Genomic DNA, 14,849 nt, shown 5'->3' with positions numbered 1-14,849 from the left:
TGCCTGGTTACTGAAAGCCTGAATGGGCGGGTGCTTGTTGTCACTCAGGCTCCACATTTAAATAGATCTGAGTGATGTTTTGACCTCAAACTATTTTTAAATACAAATACACAAATCTGTCTGGGAAAATGCTTTTGTATGTTGATGGTTTGATGAAAAGCAAAATGTCTCATATCAGCAGTTTCAGATGAAATTTTTTTTAGGTTTGGAATTATTTTGGCTTCAAACTCAGTGCTACTGGGGGAAAAAAAAACCAAACCCAAACCGTTAAAACCTTTTTATGGTGAAGCGAGAGCTTCTGCCATGGAGAAATTTAAATGTGCAGTCAGACTTGGGATGGTTTGGCATTTTTTTCTCATTTCCTACCTTTCCCTCAAATTAGGAAGACTTTTTCCCTTTGGATCCAGTCAAGGTAATGCAGTGCCATCAGAAACTCAGAGCTCAGATGGGGCAGGCAGCCATGCTTTGCCAGGATGTGGCTGTGTACAGGGTGTGTGAGCCTTACCTGACCTTGGGCTGCCGCAGGAGCTTGCAGCGGCGGCAGACCTGGGGCGCTTCCTACACAGGCTGCTTCGAGGTTTTCCTGTGAGTTTTTGGTCAAGTTGGCAAAAACCCTGCCTTGAAAACTGCCCATTTGTTGGAAGCTGAGTTTGGACTGAGTTTTTCAAGGGTAATTCCCCAGCAGATGAAGTACTGCACTAGAGCTGCTGTCCTCATTCCTGTTTCTGAACAACCAGTTTTCTGTGTCCTGTGATGCTCAAGGTCCTGTGACCAGGGCAGGAAGTTTCAGGTTGGCAGCACCCACAGATGTTGCCTTGAAGGCATCTAGTGAGGAAGCATGAGGCAGCATGTGAATCAGCCTGGGGAGGTCATTGCAGTGAGTCTTGGGAGCCAAGAGCTGCTCGCTGGGAGTGCTGTGGCCACCAACCCTCTGATCTGCTTCCAAGCAGCCAAAGGTGGAAGGGAGAAAAAATATGGGTGCTTTGATGGTTTGGGAAGGTTTGCCACTGTATTTTGTCAGCCCTGAAGGACAGGAAGGCATATATTGTGGCACTGGGGCAGCTTGAAGCCAACTCCAACTCTACTAGGCCCAAGCCTGAAGATTTCTTGCTGTGTTGCATGGTCCAGAAACGCTCACCTCCCCTCCTTTGCATCTCTGACTCAGACCTTGACCCAAGTGAGGTTTCCCAGAAATAGGACCAAGCAGAGGCTATTATCTCTTGGAGGAAGCATTGGGAAATTGGAGATGGCTCTGTAAAGGGTCTCTGCTCCAGTTCCCGCTAGTCTCATCTTCCTCTGAGCTGGACCCACGTGCATTGGGTAGCATGATACAGCCATGCATGAGCAGCACTGGGGTGGGGAGGAGGGAGAGGCTCCTGGTTTGCCCCTTCCATGCTGATTTCTTACCCTCTTACTTACAGCTGCAGCTACAGATGTTGGCAACTGCGTGCTGGATCAGCCCAGAGCACTGGGAGGGAATGGACAGACGGACCCGCAGGTTGACAAGGAGCTCTTTCCTGAGGGGGAACTGCTGCTCCAGGTATCGTGCCGTACCTCAGTCATTTGGGGTCTTCCCTTGGCTCCTACCATCCACTGTGCATGACAGCTGGTCCCTGTCTGCTGATCTCTACAGTAGATATGGGCACGTGGTCCCATCTATGGAGCAAGAGGAGACCCTGCTCTGCCATGAGGTGCTTTGCAGGCACTGAGCACCTTGGGACAGGGACTGGTGACAGTGCCTGGCTGGGATGGGTCCCTGGCCCCACTGTTCCCTCCCACCCTGTGATGCAGTTTGCTGCCCATTTGGTTATGCTGCAGCAGCTCTGTAGGGGCCGTACCATCAACTGCATCCATGAACAGAGCAGGGTTTGAGGTGGTGGGTTGTGTCCTTCTCACAAAGGTGATGTCTGTGCCTATAACTTGCAGGTGTTAGCTGTCACTGAGCCCAAAACTGGCATTTTTCCTTGGGACCCGCTACAGCTCATGGACCCAACATGCACAAACTCATCCATCTTAACCAAGAGTTGCAGGGGTATCATACAGCAGTGTAAGGAACGATCACTAATTAGACCCTGAGGTGATGGATTCTTTGTATTGTAGTAACTGCTAAGAGGAGAATGGTGATAGCTGCAGGATAAAACATCCGCCTGGAACTGTTTGCCCTACCTGGGGCATTGCATGAATTCGCTAGGATGAGTTCACGGCCTGCCTGGGATGGAAAAAGTCCAGGTTCAGTTTGTAGATTGTGGGGGGTAAAAGAAGGGAAGATGGATCTTGGAAGACAGTGGTAGACAAAATCAGTAGGTGGTGGGAGCTTTGCTTTGTAGTAAGGCTATATGTATAGATATACATTTACAAATGGCAGTACCAAAATTAAATCATAGAATGGTTAGGGTTGGAAGAGACCTTAGACATCATCTAGTTCCAACCCCTTTGCCATGGTCAGGGACACCTTCCACTAAACCAGATTGCTCAAAGCCCCATCCAACCCGGCCTGTTGTCCAGACGGGACTTGGAACGGGTCGCTGTACTGCGTAACTCCACTAATGCACCTAATGAAATAGCTCTCGATGAATGTCAGAGAACAAGGAGCTGGTGAATCAGCTGGCCAGAATGCTGTTTGTTTGGGCTGCAATTTATAAATGTAAGCTGGAAGGAAATGGGATAGAAAGGGCCTGTGGAAAGGCTGGTTCCTGAATAAACATCTGGGCATGTCAGCTTAAAATGTGCTGCTCCTTCGGGCTTCAGGGCAAGTCAGTGCAAGACCTTTAATCTTTCCGTGATTGTGTTCCTGACATTGCATGTGCTTTCTGGGCCTTGAGTCCTCTTCTTCCTTCTTCCACCTCTCCAAACACTACCAGATGGATGCTTGGCTCTCCTTAAAGTCTGACCCTTTAACCCTGCTCCTGCACAGCCTTACATGAATGCCCACTGTTACGGACAGGCAGGTGGGTGCAAGCAGAGCCCCAGAAAGAGCCCCCATGGGGGATATTGCTGAGGCTATGACTCCTGGGAGCCCAGCGTGACTACTGGCAATGAAACTTGGACCACATGAAGTCTCCCATGTGGGCTTCACTCCCAGGAGCAGTCTCAGCTGGCTGCAAGTGTGATAGTCATGGAGAAATAGCTGGAATAAAGCAATAGCCAGGAGGGAGCTAGAGGTTGCCCCAGTCCCATGATGGAGCTACTCCTGAGTGATCTCCAGGGGTTTGAGCTGAACCATATGACAGCAATTTGCTGAGCCACCAAAGTATTGGCAATCTCAGGTGATTGAAGGCATCTGGAGAGCTTATGAGGTGTTAATGTGACAGAAATCCCCCAGCTGAGCTGCCGGATGGTGGTTCCACCCCCCCGGCAAAGAGCATTTTAATCAGATACTGTAATTTGTAGAAAACTGACGCAGGGCCCCACAGGGGGCTGCAGTGCACAAAGGAAAGGGACCGGTCCCGCTGCAAGTTGGATCTGTACAGTATCAGGCAACATGCTTAGTCCAGAGGCCTTTCAAATAGTCCAAGTTACTAAAAAAAGCCAGTCCACACGAGCCTCAGAGTGTTGCTGTAAATGGGGAAATGCATGAGCTATGTCAGCAGATTGCTGCTGCCTCCTCTTTGCATGAGGGGAGGGAGGGTGACTGGAGCCAAGGGAGCAGCATGTGTGGCCAGACCCTTCTCTCCAGCCTGGTCTCAAGCAAAAGGCATGTCTTCATGTTTCCCCCTAGGGGCAGCTCAGAGTTGCCGAGCAGGGCAGCTCACTGGCAGAGTCCATATTTGTGGCAGATCCTGTCCTGATGCTTATGAGACCTACTGAGACTTCTGCCCACATATTGGTTAAAGCCAGATTTTCACTTAGGGTTTTCTTTTCCTAGTTTCTCTCTTTTTATTTACTAATAATTAAATCTATTACAGAGAAGAGCAGGGGGCAGGAATTACTGTCTAGTGCAGTACTTTCCTGGATCTTCATCTTACCTCTTTTTCTGGCTATTTGCTTGATGCCCGAGCTCCTTTCTTGCTATCCTAGCTATGATCTCTCATATTTTTTGAACAGTTTCTTTAATTTGGCGTGGGTTTGGTCTTTTCAGGCAAGGAGCTACTAGTTGGGTATGTATTTAGCTGCAAGGTGAGAAGTGAAGTTGGCAGATGGTATGAGCACAAAGATATATATTTATTTTTTTAATGGAGATTTGAGGTTTTTCTGTTTAAAGCCTTATCTTCTGTCATCTAGAACATCAGCAAGAGGAGAGTAATTTTCCCAGTGTGGTGTCTCATAGTGGTAGTACAATGCCAGGATGTATTTGAGGGGCAATGGGGTTTGTTCCTGACAAACATCTCAAGCAATGAGGCCTCTTGAAATGCTTGTCAGGAGCAAGAACAAAACCACATGAGAAGAAGTTGCAGTCCTGTGTAATGGGAAACAGAGGAGAACAGGACACTGTCGCCTCCTTGAAGATGTGTCAAATAGTCTGCATGCTTATAAGCACCAGGGGGTATCACATCAGGTGTCACAGGTATGATGTCAGGGCCTTCACAAATCTGGGATCTAAGTTTCCAGATTTTTCCACATCTTTTGCTTTTGAGGTGAGTGTTGGTTTTAGCTGCATTCCCATCTTTGAATGACAGCAGTAGCTGAGTTTGGTCTTACATTATGTACTTTGTGATGAGTTGTTCACATACCTTTGGAACTGAGAGCAGGAGTCTGAGGAACAGTGATGTCCCTGTAGTCCTCAGGTGCTAAGGATTAAAAAGTGGGTTTTGGGGGATGATTGGAGAAATTCTGGGGAGAAGACATAAAGAAATGCAGAAATAAGCTTCTATAACGCCCTAACTGTAGAACTTAGGGTGAAGAGCAGGGACTAAAGTGTCTTTGGACGTCATCCTTAAAATGAAAAAGTAGATAAATATGTCAGGTCAGTGACTGACTGCAGTTTGGTTACCATCTCTGAGGGCTTCATTATGCTTGAACTGAACTCTTGGAGTCACCAGGCTCCTTCATGGCTCAAGGCACTTGCCTCTGCACTGCCTGTTGCTGCTTGTCGAAGTTGTAGGCAGGTTTGTTAGAGGAAATCAGGTCTGCTAGCAGAAGAGCCCTAAATACCATAGCTATACTCAGCTGGTACAGGTGGAGAGGAGGTAACTAACTCCAGGTGCTCCAGAAACCTCTCCTCTGTTGCTCCCTCCTGATGCAGGAGATGCCCTGTGGTGAGAGGACTTCTATGATGGGTCTAGAAAAAATTGTCAGTCCACGTTTGATTATCACTTATGGTAACAATGAGGAACCCCTTCACAGCTAACCAGTGTTAAAAGCCTCACGTGGTCACAAGGTGCTTTCCTTTTTTGTGGATTCTTTGTTGAGAAAGAAGGTCCCTTCCCATCCCTGAATGCTGAAGGAACATCTGGAGTTCATCTTTCAACAGCTGGATTGAAGCTAGGCAGAGTAACTCTGGGCTCAACTTATGCTTTCAGGCACTCAATGGATTTATCATTGCTGTGACCGGAGATGGCTACATCTTCTACATCTCCCGTACTGTGCAGGACTACCTGGGCTTTCATCAGGTGGGTACCACTTTTTCCTGGCTGTAAGCAGGTGGGTGCAGTCCAGGCCTGGGAAGGAGGTGCCAGGGCTTTCTTCTCCCAGCTCCCTTGGGTTGGTTTTGATGTATGTTTTCAAATGAGTCATGTTCTTTGGGGGCTGTGAAAGACAACAAGCGTGCTTGTGACTTTAGTAAAAACAGCTGTGAGATGAGTAATGGCAGGCTCTGTATCCTCTTGTCTTCATGTGTAATAGGGGTGTGAGATTTTTCTTGTGTCATGCTGCTGGGCACACAGGCTCTCACTTACAGAGGGTTGAAGGTATCTTGCTGGCGAGCAGTGTCAGTGCCCTGAAGTACCGTGGGTTACATGGGATGCCAAGGAAAAGGAGATCTCTCCCCACATCCATCCTGTTACCTGCAAGTCCCCTGACGTCCAGCTCCTTTGGTTGAAGGACTGAGTCAACGGGAGAGCTGTGAGGCTGCCAAACCCTTTTTGTTCACTGGGTTTCTGGTGCTCCTGCAGAGGCTGATGTGTTTTCTTCTTTGTCCTCTTCTCACCCTTTCCCAGCTCACTGTAGAAAGATCCTCATGGGCTGATGCCCCAAGTCAAAACAGCTGTCAGAGACAGGGAGCGCTCTTCTCAAAGTACCTGTATGTCTGGTTAAGCAGGAAGCTCTGCTCTGGCATGTTTCTGAGGGCAGGGACATAGCAGTTGGTGGCCTGAGCTGCCCATGGGCTTGGCAGATTCATGCTGACCCCCACGGCATGCAGGACCAGGATAGGAAATGTTGGTCCAGGACGGGGCCCTAGAAGAAGGGGACTGTGTTGGGACACAGGTGGTGTGAGGACTTGATGGTGTGTTTGCTGTGTGGCCAACCTTACAGTCCAGCATCAGCATGTCATTTTCCTGGTGGCCCACTGAAGGCAGATAGTTTGCACTGGGATGCAGATTCCCATGGATTTGAAGTAAAAAAAACCAACAAAAAACAACCCTATAAACCCCTTTTTTAAAATGCAAATCCCTCTGCATAAGTCTGGGGGATAAATAAAAATATTAGTAAATTAGTAATATTAATAAAAATATTAGTTTGGTTTGGTCAAAATGTCTTGATCAACCTGAAATTATTTTTTACATTGATCCTGGGGAAGAAACAAAACTGCTTATTTGCACAGGGCTAGGGATGGCAACACAAGAGAGATCTTGCATGCTGATGCAGAGCAGCAATTTGTACCCCACAAACAAATTCTGCTCTGACGACCCACAGCCTTTCTGGCACTTTGTCTGAATTTGGTCCTGAGAAGATACTGGAAGTTAAGACATGCCAGGCAAATGCCACTGCTGTACTATTCACCCCACAGATGGGGAACAAAGCTTCCCAAAGAGCACAGGCTCCTGTGGCAGAGAGTGCTGGAGTTTCAGCATTTCCTGTGAATTGCAGTTAAGGATCAGGAGCCAGAGCCAGTGGGAAACATCCTTGGAAGGGCCAGGTGACACCAAGAGAACCTCAGCCTTGACAGTGTAGGGGACGGGATGGAAAGCTCTGCTTAGCTGTCACCAGGGGACAGTGGGTAAATGGGTGGTGTTGAGAGTCCTGAGCAGCCAGAGTTATTTCTATTGCTGTTATTTCTATTGCTTCTAGAAACCTCTGAGCTGCTCCCTAGGGATATCTGTTCTCTGCTCCCTTTCCCTCCTTCCTTAGCTGCCCTTCCTAAAAGCAGCCAGTTCCTGGTCCTTGCTCTCCATCCTGCACACAAAGCTGTTTGGTTTTTCCTGTTGTTTATGCTCAGTCACTGTACTTTTAGTACCCACAAAGGAAAGCCTGCTGCCATGTCTTCCTCCTGACACCTCTGCCAGGCTGGGGCAGGAGTCAATGCTCTTCTCCCCTTGTGTCATTCCAGTCAGATCTCATATACCAGAGTGTATACGAGCTGATCCACGCAGATGACAGAGGCACCTTCAGATGCCAGCTGCGTGGAGCCCCGGCATCTGGTAGCACCCAGCATGCTGCCAATGGTGAGTGCCAGGGTGGTCCCCAGCACTGATCCCTGGGGACCAGCCAGCCACCTCTGCATGGCCACCCAGTGTTGGACAACCCTTCTGGTGGCATTTATAGCCAGCAAGCACAGCACTGTGCTGAGGAGCATCCCATAGCCTTCCCCTGGGACTCACAACCATCCCAGGGGTTGTCACAGCCACCTGTCACAAAAAGCAGCTAACAGCAATGACATGCTGCCTTTCTCTGTGCTGGAGGGATGGGAACACTTCCTCCAAACCTTTTTGCTTTTCAGTGTTTGAAATCCTCTTTATTTCAGTGGGGCAGCTTGTTGTCTTGCTCCTGTCTGAGAGGCAAGGGAACCAGACACTATCATGAACTGGTAATTTCCCATGGGTAATTGGGTAATGGGTCTTGCCTGTCTTGTGAAGGCCGTGGGTTCACTTGAGCAGCAGTCTCCACCAGGAGCAGGTGTGCAAGACCATGAGCTTGAGGTGCACAGCTTGGAAAGCTTCATTTTCCCTTTGGTTTCCCAGCCCTTCCTGCCCCCCAGCCGCTGCTGGCTGGATGCAGCATAGCATCCAGCCCCCAGCACCTCTGTCCTGAGAAGCCCTCTTTCATGGAGAGGAGCTTCACCTGCCGCTTCCGCTGCTTGCTGGATAACTCCTCGGGATTTCTGGTAACAGCCCTGCACCAGGACACCCCTTTACCCCGCAGTGTGTCACCTAGGGGCTGCTCACGTCCCATAGGGGCGGGAGCACAGCCAGTTGCTATCACCCTATTTTCACATGCACATTTTCTAATCCCCTCTAAGGCCTTGAATTTCTGTGGGCGCTTGAAATTCCTTCTTGGGCAGCAGAAGAAGGCATTGAACAAGTCCCCGCTTGCCCTCTTTGCTGTTGCAACTCCCCTCCAGCCGCTCTCCATCCTGGAGCTTCGGACCAAGACGCTGATCTTCCAGACAAAGCACAAGCTAGATTTCACTCCCATGGCGTGTGATTCCTGGTAGGGCATCTCCTGCCTTCCCTGTGGCAAAATGCATGGCTGCAGGCTCTGGACAGAAAGCCACAGCCCATGGGAGCAGGGCACTTCTGACCCAATTGCTGTGACAAGATGTCTGATGCTTTTGTCCACCCACTGCTGGGCATTTCTGCAGCCCCCCATTAACATGGGTGGCAGATTAACTGGGCATCAGCACTTCTTGGCTCCCATGTTTTAGCACAGAAACCCAGTAGGGGGTTTTGTGGAAGAGGGGATGCAGCTCTACCCAGGATGGAGAGTTGCACCACTCGAAGTGGGAGGCTCTGGCTAGCTGCCTGGATGCTGGGCACGGGATCACGTCTGGCTGGTGGGGTGCAAATGGGGTATCCCTATATCCTCCAGTGGGTTTCTGCACTGTTTCCAGGGGGAAAGTTGTCCTGGGGTACACAGAAACGGAGCTGTGCAGGAGGGGTTCCGGGTACCAGTTTGTACATGCAGCCGACATGATGTACTGTGCAGAGAACCACGTAAGAAGTGAGTACTGGGGGGGCAGCGGGGCGGGTGCATTCACGGGGGCCCTTGCAGCTCCCTGGCACCAGTGCAGCTCTGGTCATACCAGTACTGTTCCTCCTTGTCTGGGCCTGGAGCAGCTGTGATAAAGGCTTTCCCCTCCTGGGTGATATCTGCTTGGGGAGCTGGCAGGGGGACAAGATGGTATGTGGCATTGTGTGCTGGCGGCGTTCTGCCTCTTCTGCCTCCATAGCATGGGTACAAGGTGATGCTCAACATCGTGGCATCTTGCCTGTGTCATTTGTCTGCCCCCATGGAGTGACAATCTTGGTGCCATCTCTCTTCTCTCCCTGCCCCAGTGATGAAGACAGGGGAGAGCGGGCTAACGGTTTTCCGGCTGCTGACCAAGAAGGGCAGCTGGGTGTGGGTACAGGCCAATGCCCGGCTGGTGTACAAAGGGGGCAAGCCCGACTGCATCATTGCCCAGCAGCAAGCCCTGTCGTGAGTATCCCTGGGTCTCCAGCTGCATTTGCCTGCTCTTGGCATGTGTGGCTGTGGGGCTGCTTGGGGCATGCGGAGGAAATGGTGGTTGCGTTGCATGGTCAGAACTTTGCAGCTTGTGCCCTCCTGTAGAAGGGGAGCATGAGCAAAACAGCTCTGAGAAGGTGTTGCAGACACGCTCACTCCTGCCTGGGGTGAGCCCTGGACATGCAGTCCTTCCCTGAACCATGCAGACTTCCCCCCATGCGCCCCAGATCCCCAGTCTTCCACCAGCAGCATCATAGCCAGGACAATCCAGCACCTTTTTCCTCAGAAAAGCCAGGGCTTTCTGTGAGCTCCTGTCTCACTGTTGGGAGGGTGGTTTTGCCTTGCCCAGAGGAGGTGCTCATGCTGTTTCCATCTCTTTTTCCCTCCTCCCTGAAGGAATGAAGAAGGGGAAGAACATCTGCAGAAGAGAAACCTGCAGCTGCCTTTTAGCTTTGCCACAGGGGAAGCAGTCTTGTATGGGAATGGCCTTCCTGAGTTCCTGGACTCCTTCCAGGCTAAGGAGGAGTTGCAAACACAAGCAAATTCCCACTCAAAGCAGTGCTCAGTAGACCCCAACTCTCTTCTTGGGGCCATGATGAAGCAAGATGCATCCGTATATATCTCACACTCTGATAACATGCCTCAGTTCTGCTTGCCAAATCTCACCACTGAACCTGATGGACCAAGCCAAAATGAGGAAGCCGGTGATGCCAAGCAGGACAGTGACTCCCTCCTGGTCGTTATTGAAACCCTCTTTGAGAAGAGCAAGGTGGATGGAAACATCTGCCAGAGCCTCAGCGTGGACAATGCAGAGCTGCAGCAGTGGGAGGAGTCTCTGCTCAGCTTGGGTGCAGAGGACCCGCCAGCTCAGGAGATTGGCAAGAGGCTAGGCACCGAGGTGACCTCTTATGTGGAGCAAATGCTCCTCAGGGAGGATGCTGGGAAGAGCATGGACTTCCCACACTGCAGTGCATCACCCCACAATGAGGAGAATGGTGCTGCGGCTCACTTCCAGCACTGTGGGGCAACAAATTCAGTGCTTCAAGCTCCACCACAGTCCCAGGCACCTGGTGCACATGGCCACGATGCTGTGGTCTCTCTAGTCTCTATTACATCTGAGGTCACCTCTGTTCAACCAGAACAGCAGGTCCTGTTTAACCCAGCTGGGCTGGTGGGGGGGACTGTTCTGGATGTCCCAGGCTCCAGCAACAAGCACTCTGTAGCACTTCAGCTGGCAAACCTGAGACAATTGCTTCAAACAGAAGTTACCACCACTGCTCCTGTAGATAACACTATTCCAGATGATCAGTGCCAGCCTGGGTGTGAGCTGGTGAGCTTAAGCTGCCTACCTCCATTGTACTCAAATGCACTGGTGTCTCGGTGGCACAATGTCCCAGTCCAGGCAAACCCAGCCAATCCTTTGGGTCAGAGTACTTCTGGAAGTTGCCCATCAGAGGCTTGGCTGGCCAGAGCTCCAAAAGAGCTGGAAGCAGCAGGAACACACCTGGAGTCACAAACTCTGCTGGCTGGCAGCCCTGAGAGTCCCCCAGGGGCAGGGCTATGGTTCCTGCCGTCCCAACCTGGCCCTTGTCCTGCACGGGGCTTGCATAAGTCTGTGTTCTCTGGAGCTGGGGACCTCCATGATGAGGAGGTTGCTCCCCCTGCACGAATATCAGCACCCTCAGGAGTCAGGCAGCTTCCAGGGGATAGTGGCTCCTCCAAACAGCCCCCCATACTCCCCCTGGAGCCGAGCTTTTCTTGGGAAGGGGAGCAGGACAAGTGCTTCATGCAGCGCCAGCCGTGGCACCTGCAGGATGGGGCAGCTCCTTGGAGACTTGGTGGGACAGGTCTGGTGCAACACAGTGGACTCCTGTTGGGATCCAGCACCCATGAGATGGACCATGTGTTGCTGCCTGAGTGCCAGTACAGAAATAACCTTTCTGGACATGAGACTGCCTTGCTTAGGGACGGCTCTGAAATATCCCTTCCCCCACAGCTGGGCACTTTGCCTTGCCCTAGTGAGAGCCACCCTAGAGCATCACATTCCTCACAGGGCTCAGTTTTGAAGTGCTCAGCAGCTCTCCCTGCAAAGGTGGTTGCAGGAGCGCCCTCCTCCTCTGAGTGGGGCGCTGGCTTCCCATCAGCATCTTTTGTGGGCAGGCAGCAGCTCTGTGCCTGCGAGGTCCGGCTCAAGGTGAGGTGTGAGGGCTGCAGGACCTGAGGGGTATACTGGCTTGCATGGGTGGAGCAAGAGGGGGTGCTGGCACAGAATTGATTGTGGGCAGCCTGTTTTGAAGCCTCACTGTGAACTAGGAGCCATATATTTAAAACCCTCCAGCGATTACAAGCTCTTCTGGCTGGGCACACCTGCAAGTGGTCCCCCATGCTTCCTGATCGCTCAGGATTTTGTCTTCCAGTGCCTGAAATGAGGTGCCCTAGCAGAGCTTTCAGGCAGCCGAAGATGAAGTGTTTTGTATTTTTTCCATGAGAAGTCTTTCACGGAGATGCAGCCCTGCCAGCAGCGAGACTCTTGGGGTCAAGGAAAGGACCCCCTGCTTGCCAGTCCATGCATTCCTGGCAACCTCTTGCAGACATACCTGCTGACCTTACAAGCACTGCAGCACTGAATTGATATTTCTTGATGCAGCACGGTATCCTCATTGCCAGTGTGTGTGGACCACCCTTGCCACGTTGCTGTTTGGTCCCCTGCATCATCTCAGCCTGCCTGAGGCACTCTGCTCTGCTTCTTGCTCCCTCCCTCACAGAATCACAGGATACTCCCTCCTTTGTTCACCATCTCCTTTCTTCCTCCTGAGCCCCCAGTGACCCAGTTCCTTCAGAAAAGGGGATGTTACCAAGCACTTTGAGAAGCTCAGCAGCATTTGAACACCTCTGTGGGAGGTGGTGAGAGCAGAGGCAGCTTGGGAATTTGGGCTCCTCAGCAGCTTTCCCAGGGGATTTGGGAGAAGCGGGTACTAGGCTGTGACCTTCCCTTACAACAGTGTGGTCCAGCCTAGCTCCCTTTGGGTTTGTCACTTGCTTCTCCTTGCCTTCCTCTCCTGTGCTCAGCAGTGCCATCAGACAGAAGAACAATGGTGTTTACTCCTGCAGTTGCTCAGGATGGTGTGGTTTTGCCCAAGCAGTAAGAAAAAGAGGGAAGGGATGCAGGCACTGCGATCTGCCTCTTCACTTTGGACTAACTTTGTGCCCTTTAAACTCCCAGAGACTAGCAAAACCACTTTGTTGATTTCCCTTTCTTTTGTATTTTTTAACTGAAGTAGTGAATTTATTTTTTTCCCACCACGGGGCAAATTGTCCCAGATCCATCAGGCGAAACTGATAGAAAAAGCAATGGTGGGGGGGGGCGGGGGGGAGGATTTGATTCAAGACCAGATGTGGCAAGACATCTTGGTCAGAGATGTTGGGGACCTCCACATCTTCTCCCCTTGCACTATCACCCTGAGCATCATGTTTGCCTCGCACACCAGTATTAAGCATGTACTGTTTACCAAGCAATTAAAATCAGGCAAGTAGTGCAGGGCTAGGCCAGCAGCAAGCCTGCAAGTGTCCTGGTGTGGGATGGCCTCATCTCCCTGGGTCTCTTCCATCGTGCCTTGCTGTGCCAGTGCTCCTGGGGCTGCTCACAGGGCAAGATGGGGCTCGGGAAGGGTCGAACTCCTGGCTGCAGTCTGGAAATGGGCCGGACCCCTCTGAAGTGGCCTGGAGGAGCATCTAGGATGGGGCAAAGAGCTGACTGGCCATGATACGGAGCCTTACAAATCAGGGGACCCAAAAAGCATCAGGATGGATTCTGCTCACCAGCCTTTCTTGTCCTGGCACCTGTAAGACGATGTGAAACAGTGCATGGCCCTAGCCAGGGGGTGCCAAGGGCTCCTGGTCCTGCAAGAGGTGTGTCTTGGGGAGGGGGTACCCCACCAGGCTCCACTGGTTGGGGCTGAGACAGACCCCTGGTGCTCTGTAACTTGTGTCTTATCTCTATACATTGTGTATGTGCATATAATGTCTATTTTTGTGGCAGTGTCTCATTTTATGCTTTGTGATTTCTTTGTATTGCTGTTGGCAGATGGATGATGCTGAGGAGAAAAAGATGTCCTGAAACTCACCCCCTGCATTTGGTTACATATTAAAAGGCAATTTGCTTTGTACAGTGGTGATGGTTTGTTTTGACCTGAAACAGTGTCTCCATTTCCCTCTTGACTGAGCAAGTATTTGAAAAGGGTCTCCTTTCGACTTAGCCCTGAGTCTGATTTCTCTGGGTTTTGGCTGAAGGAGGACAGTCCCTGCTCACCCCTTTCTCCAGGGAGACATGGGACTGGGACCACAGATGGTGAAGGGCTGTGCTTTGCATGGTACAGGGTAATTTTGGGGAGGAATGTAGCCATGTGGGCACCCTCTGATGTTACAGGCAATGAAAACACAGGTTGCTGCCCTATGTGTTTGTGCTCTGACCTTGCTCAGTGCCTGGCCCTGTTGCTGGATGTGACTCGGTGGAGCACTTTGAAAGGACAGAGCTGGGGGGCCTATGGCTGGCGCATGCACACACCCCCTGCCCCCAGGTCAGTGGGCAGTTGTGTGTGCCCAACCCAGGCTGGGTGTGTGACACACATGTTCTCACCATCCCCAGCCACTATGGGCATGCACAGCAGCAGAGGTGTGACAGGGTCCCCCCGTTTCACTCCCTAACTGCCCTGTGCAGTGGTGGGGCTCACAGGCATGGTTATGCTTTTGATGCTGACGTGCACGCACAGCTTCCTGGGTGTCACTGCCATGCACGCTTGTGCACAGACACAGACTCACTCTCTCACACACACGCTCCACCCAGTAGCGATGTACACACTGATATGCACAGTCACGCTGACAGTCCTGGCATGCCAACATGACCACAGTGACACAAGTGCTCACACCCCTCACCCATGTGGGCAGTGGGGCTTGTTGCCCCGTTTCCTCCCCTCATCCCCCATTCACCTCTCATCACCCCTTACACCACCCTTCACCTTCCAATCCCCCTACATTTCTGCTCACCCCACATCCCTCCCATATACCGATCATTGTCCCCACATTCCCCCACCTCACCTTCACTACCATCCAGCTGTCATTGGCCCTACTTCTCCCCCTTGTCTCCCAATGCCCCTTCAGCCCCTCATCATCACATATCCCTACATATCCCCCCTCACCCCGATTCCCCATCATCCCCCTCACCCCAATCCACCAGTTATCACCTCCACATCTACCCCTCACCTCAAATTGCCCTTCAGCCCTCACTCCCCCTCCATCTCCCCCCCTCCATC

At 51.4% G+C, this 14,849-nt stretch overlaps 1 protein-coding gene across 1 annotated transcript in view; it reads left to right on the top strand.

Annotated features, from left to right (window-relative positions):
- Positions 1-11,761, top strand: part of LOC104289995 (aryl hydrocarbon receptor-like) — a 29,640-nt gene extending 17,879 nt beyond the window's left edge. The window contains exons 3-10 of the mRNA XM_009889045.1: positions 1,422-1,540; positions 5,460-5,549; positions 7,427-7,541; positions 8,058-8,200; positions 8,336-8,526; positions 8,927-9,036; positions 9,372-9,513; positions 9,937-11,761. Coding sequence (XP_009887347.1) covers positions 1,422-1,540; positions 5,460-5,549; positions 7,427-7,541; positions 8,058-8,200; positions 8,336-8,526; positions 8,927-9,036; positions 9,372-9,513; positions 9,937-11,761 — 2,735 coding nt within the window. The remainder of the gene's footprint in view (positions 1-1,421; positions 1,541-5,459; positions 5,550-7,426; positions 7,542-8,057; positions 8,201-8,335; positions 8,527-8,926; positions 9,037-9,371; positions 9,514-9,936) is intronic.
- The last annotated feature ends 3,088 nt before the right edge of the window (positions 11,762-14,849 follow it).

The sequence above is a fragment of the Charadrius vociferus genome, unplaced genomic scaffold (genome assembly GCF_000708025.1).
Source record: "Charadrius vociferus isolate BGI_N301 unplaced genomic scaffold, ASM70802v2 scaffold361, whole genome shotgun sequence".
Classification (NCBI taxonomy): Eukaryota; Metazoa; Chordata; class Aves; order Charadriiformes; family Charadriidae; genus Charadrius; species Charadrius vociferus.
Note: the sequence above shows the minus strand (reverse complement) of the source record. Positions and strands in the feature narration are given on the sequence as shown.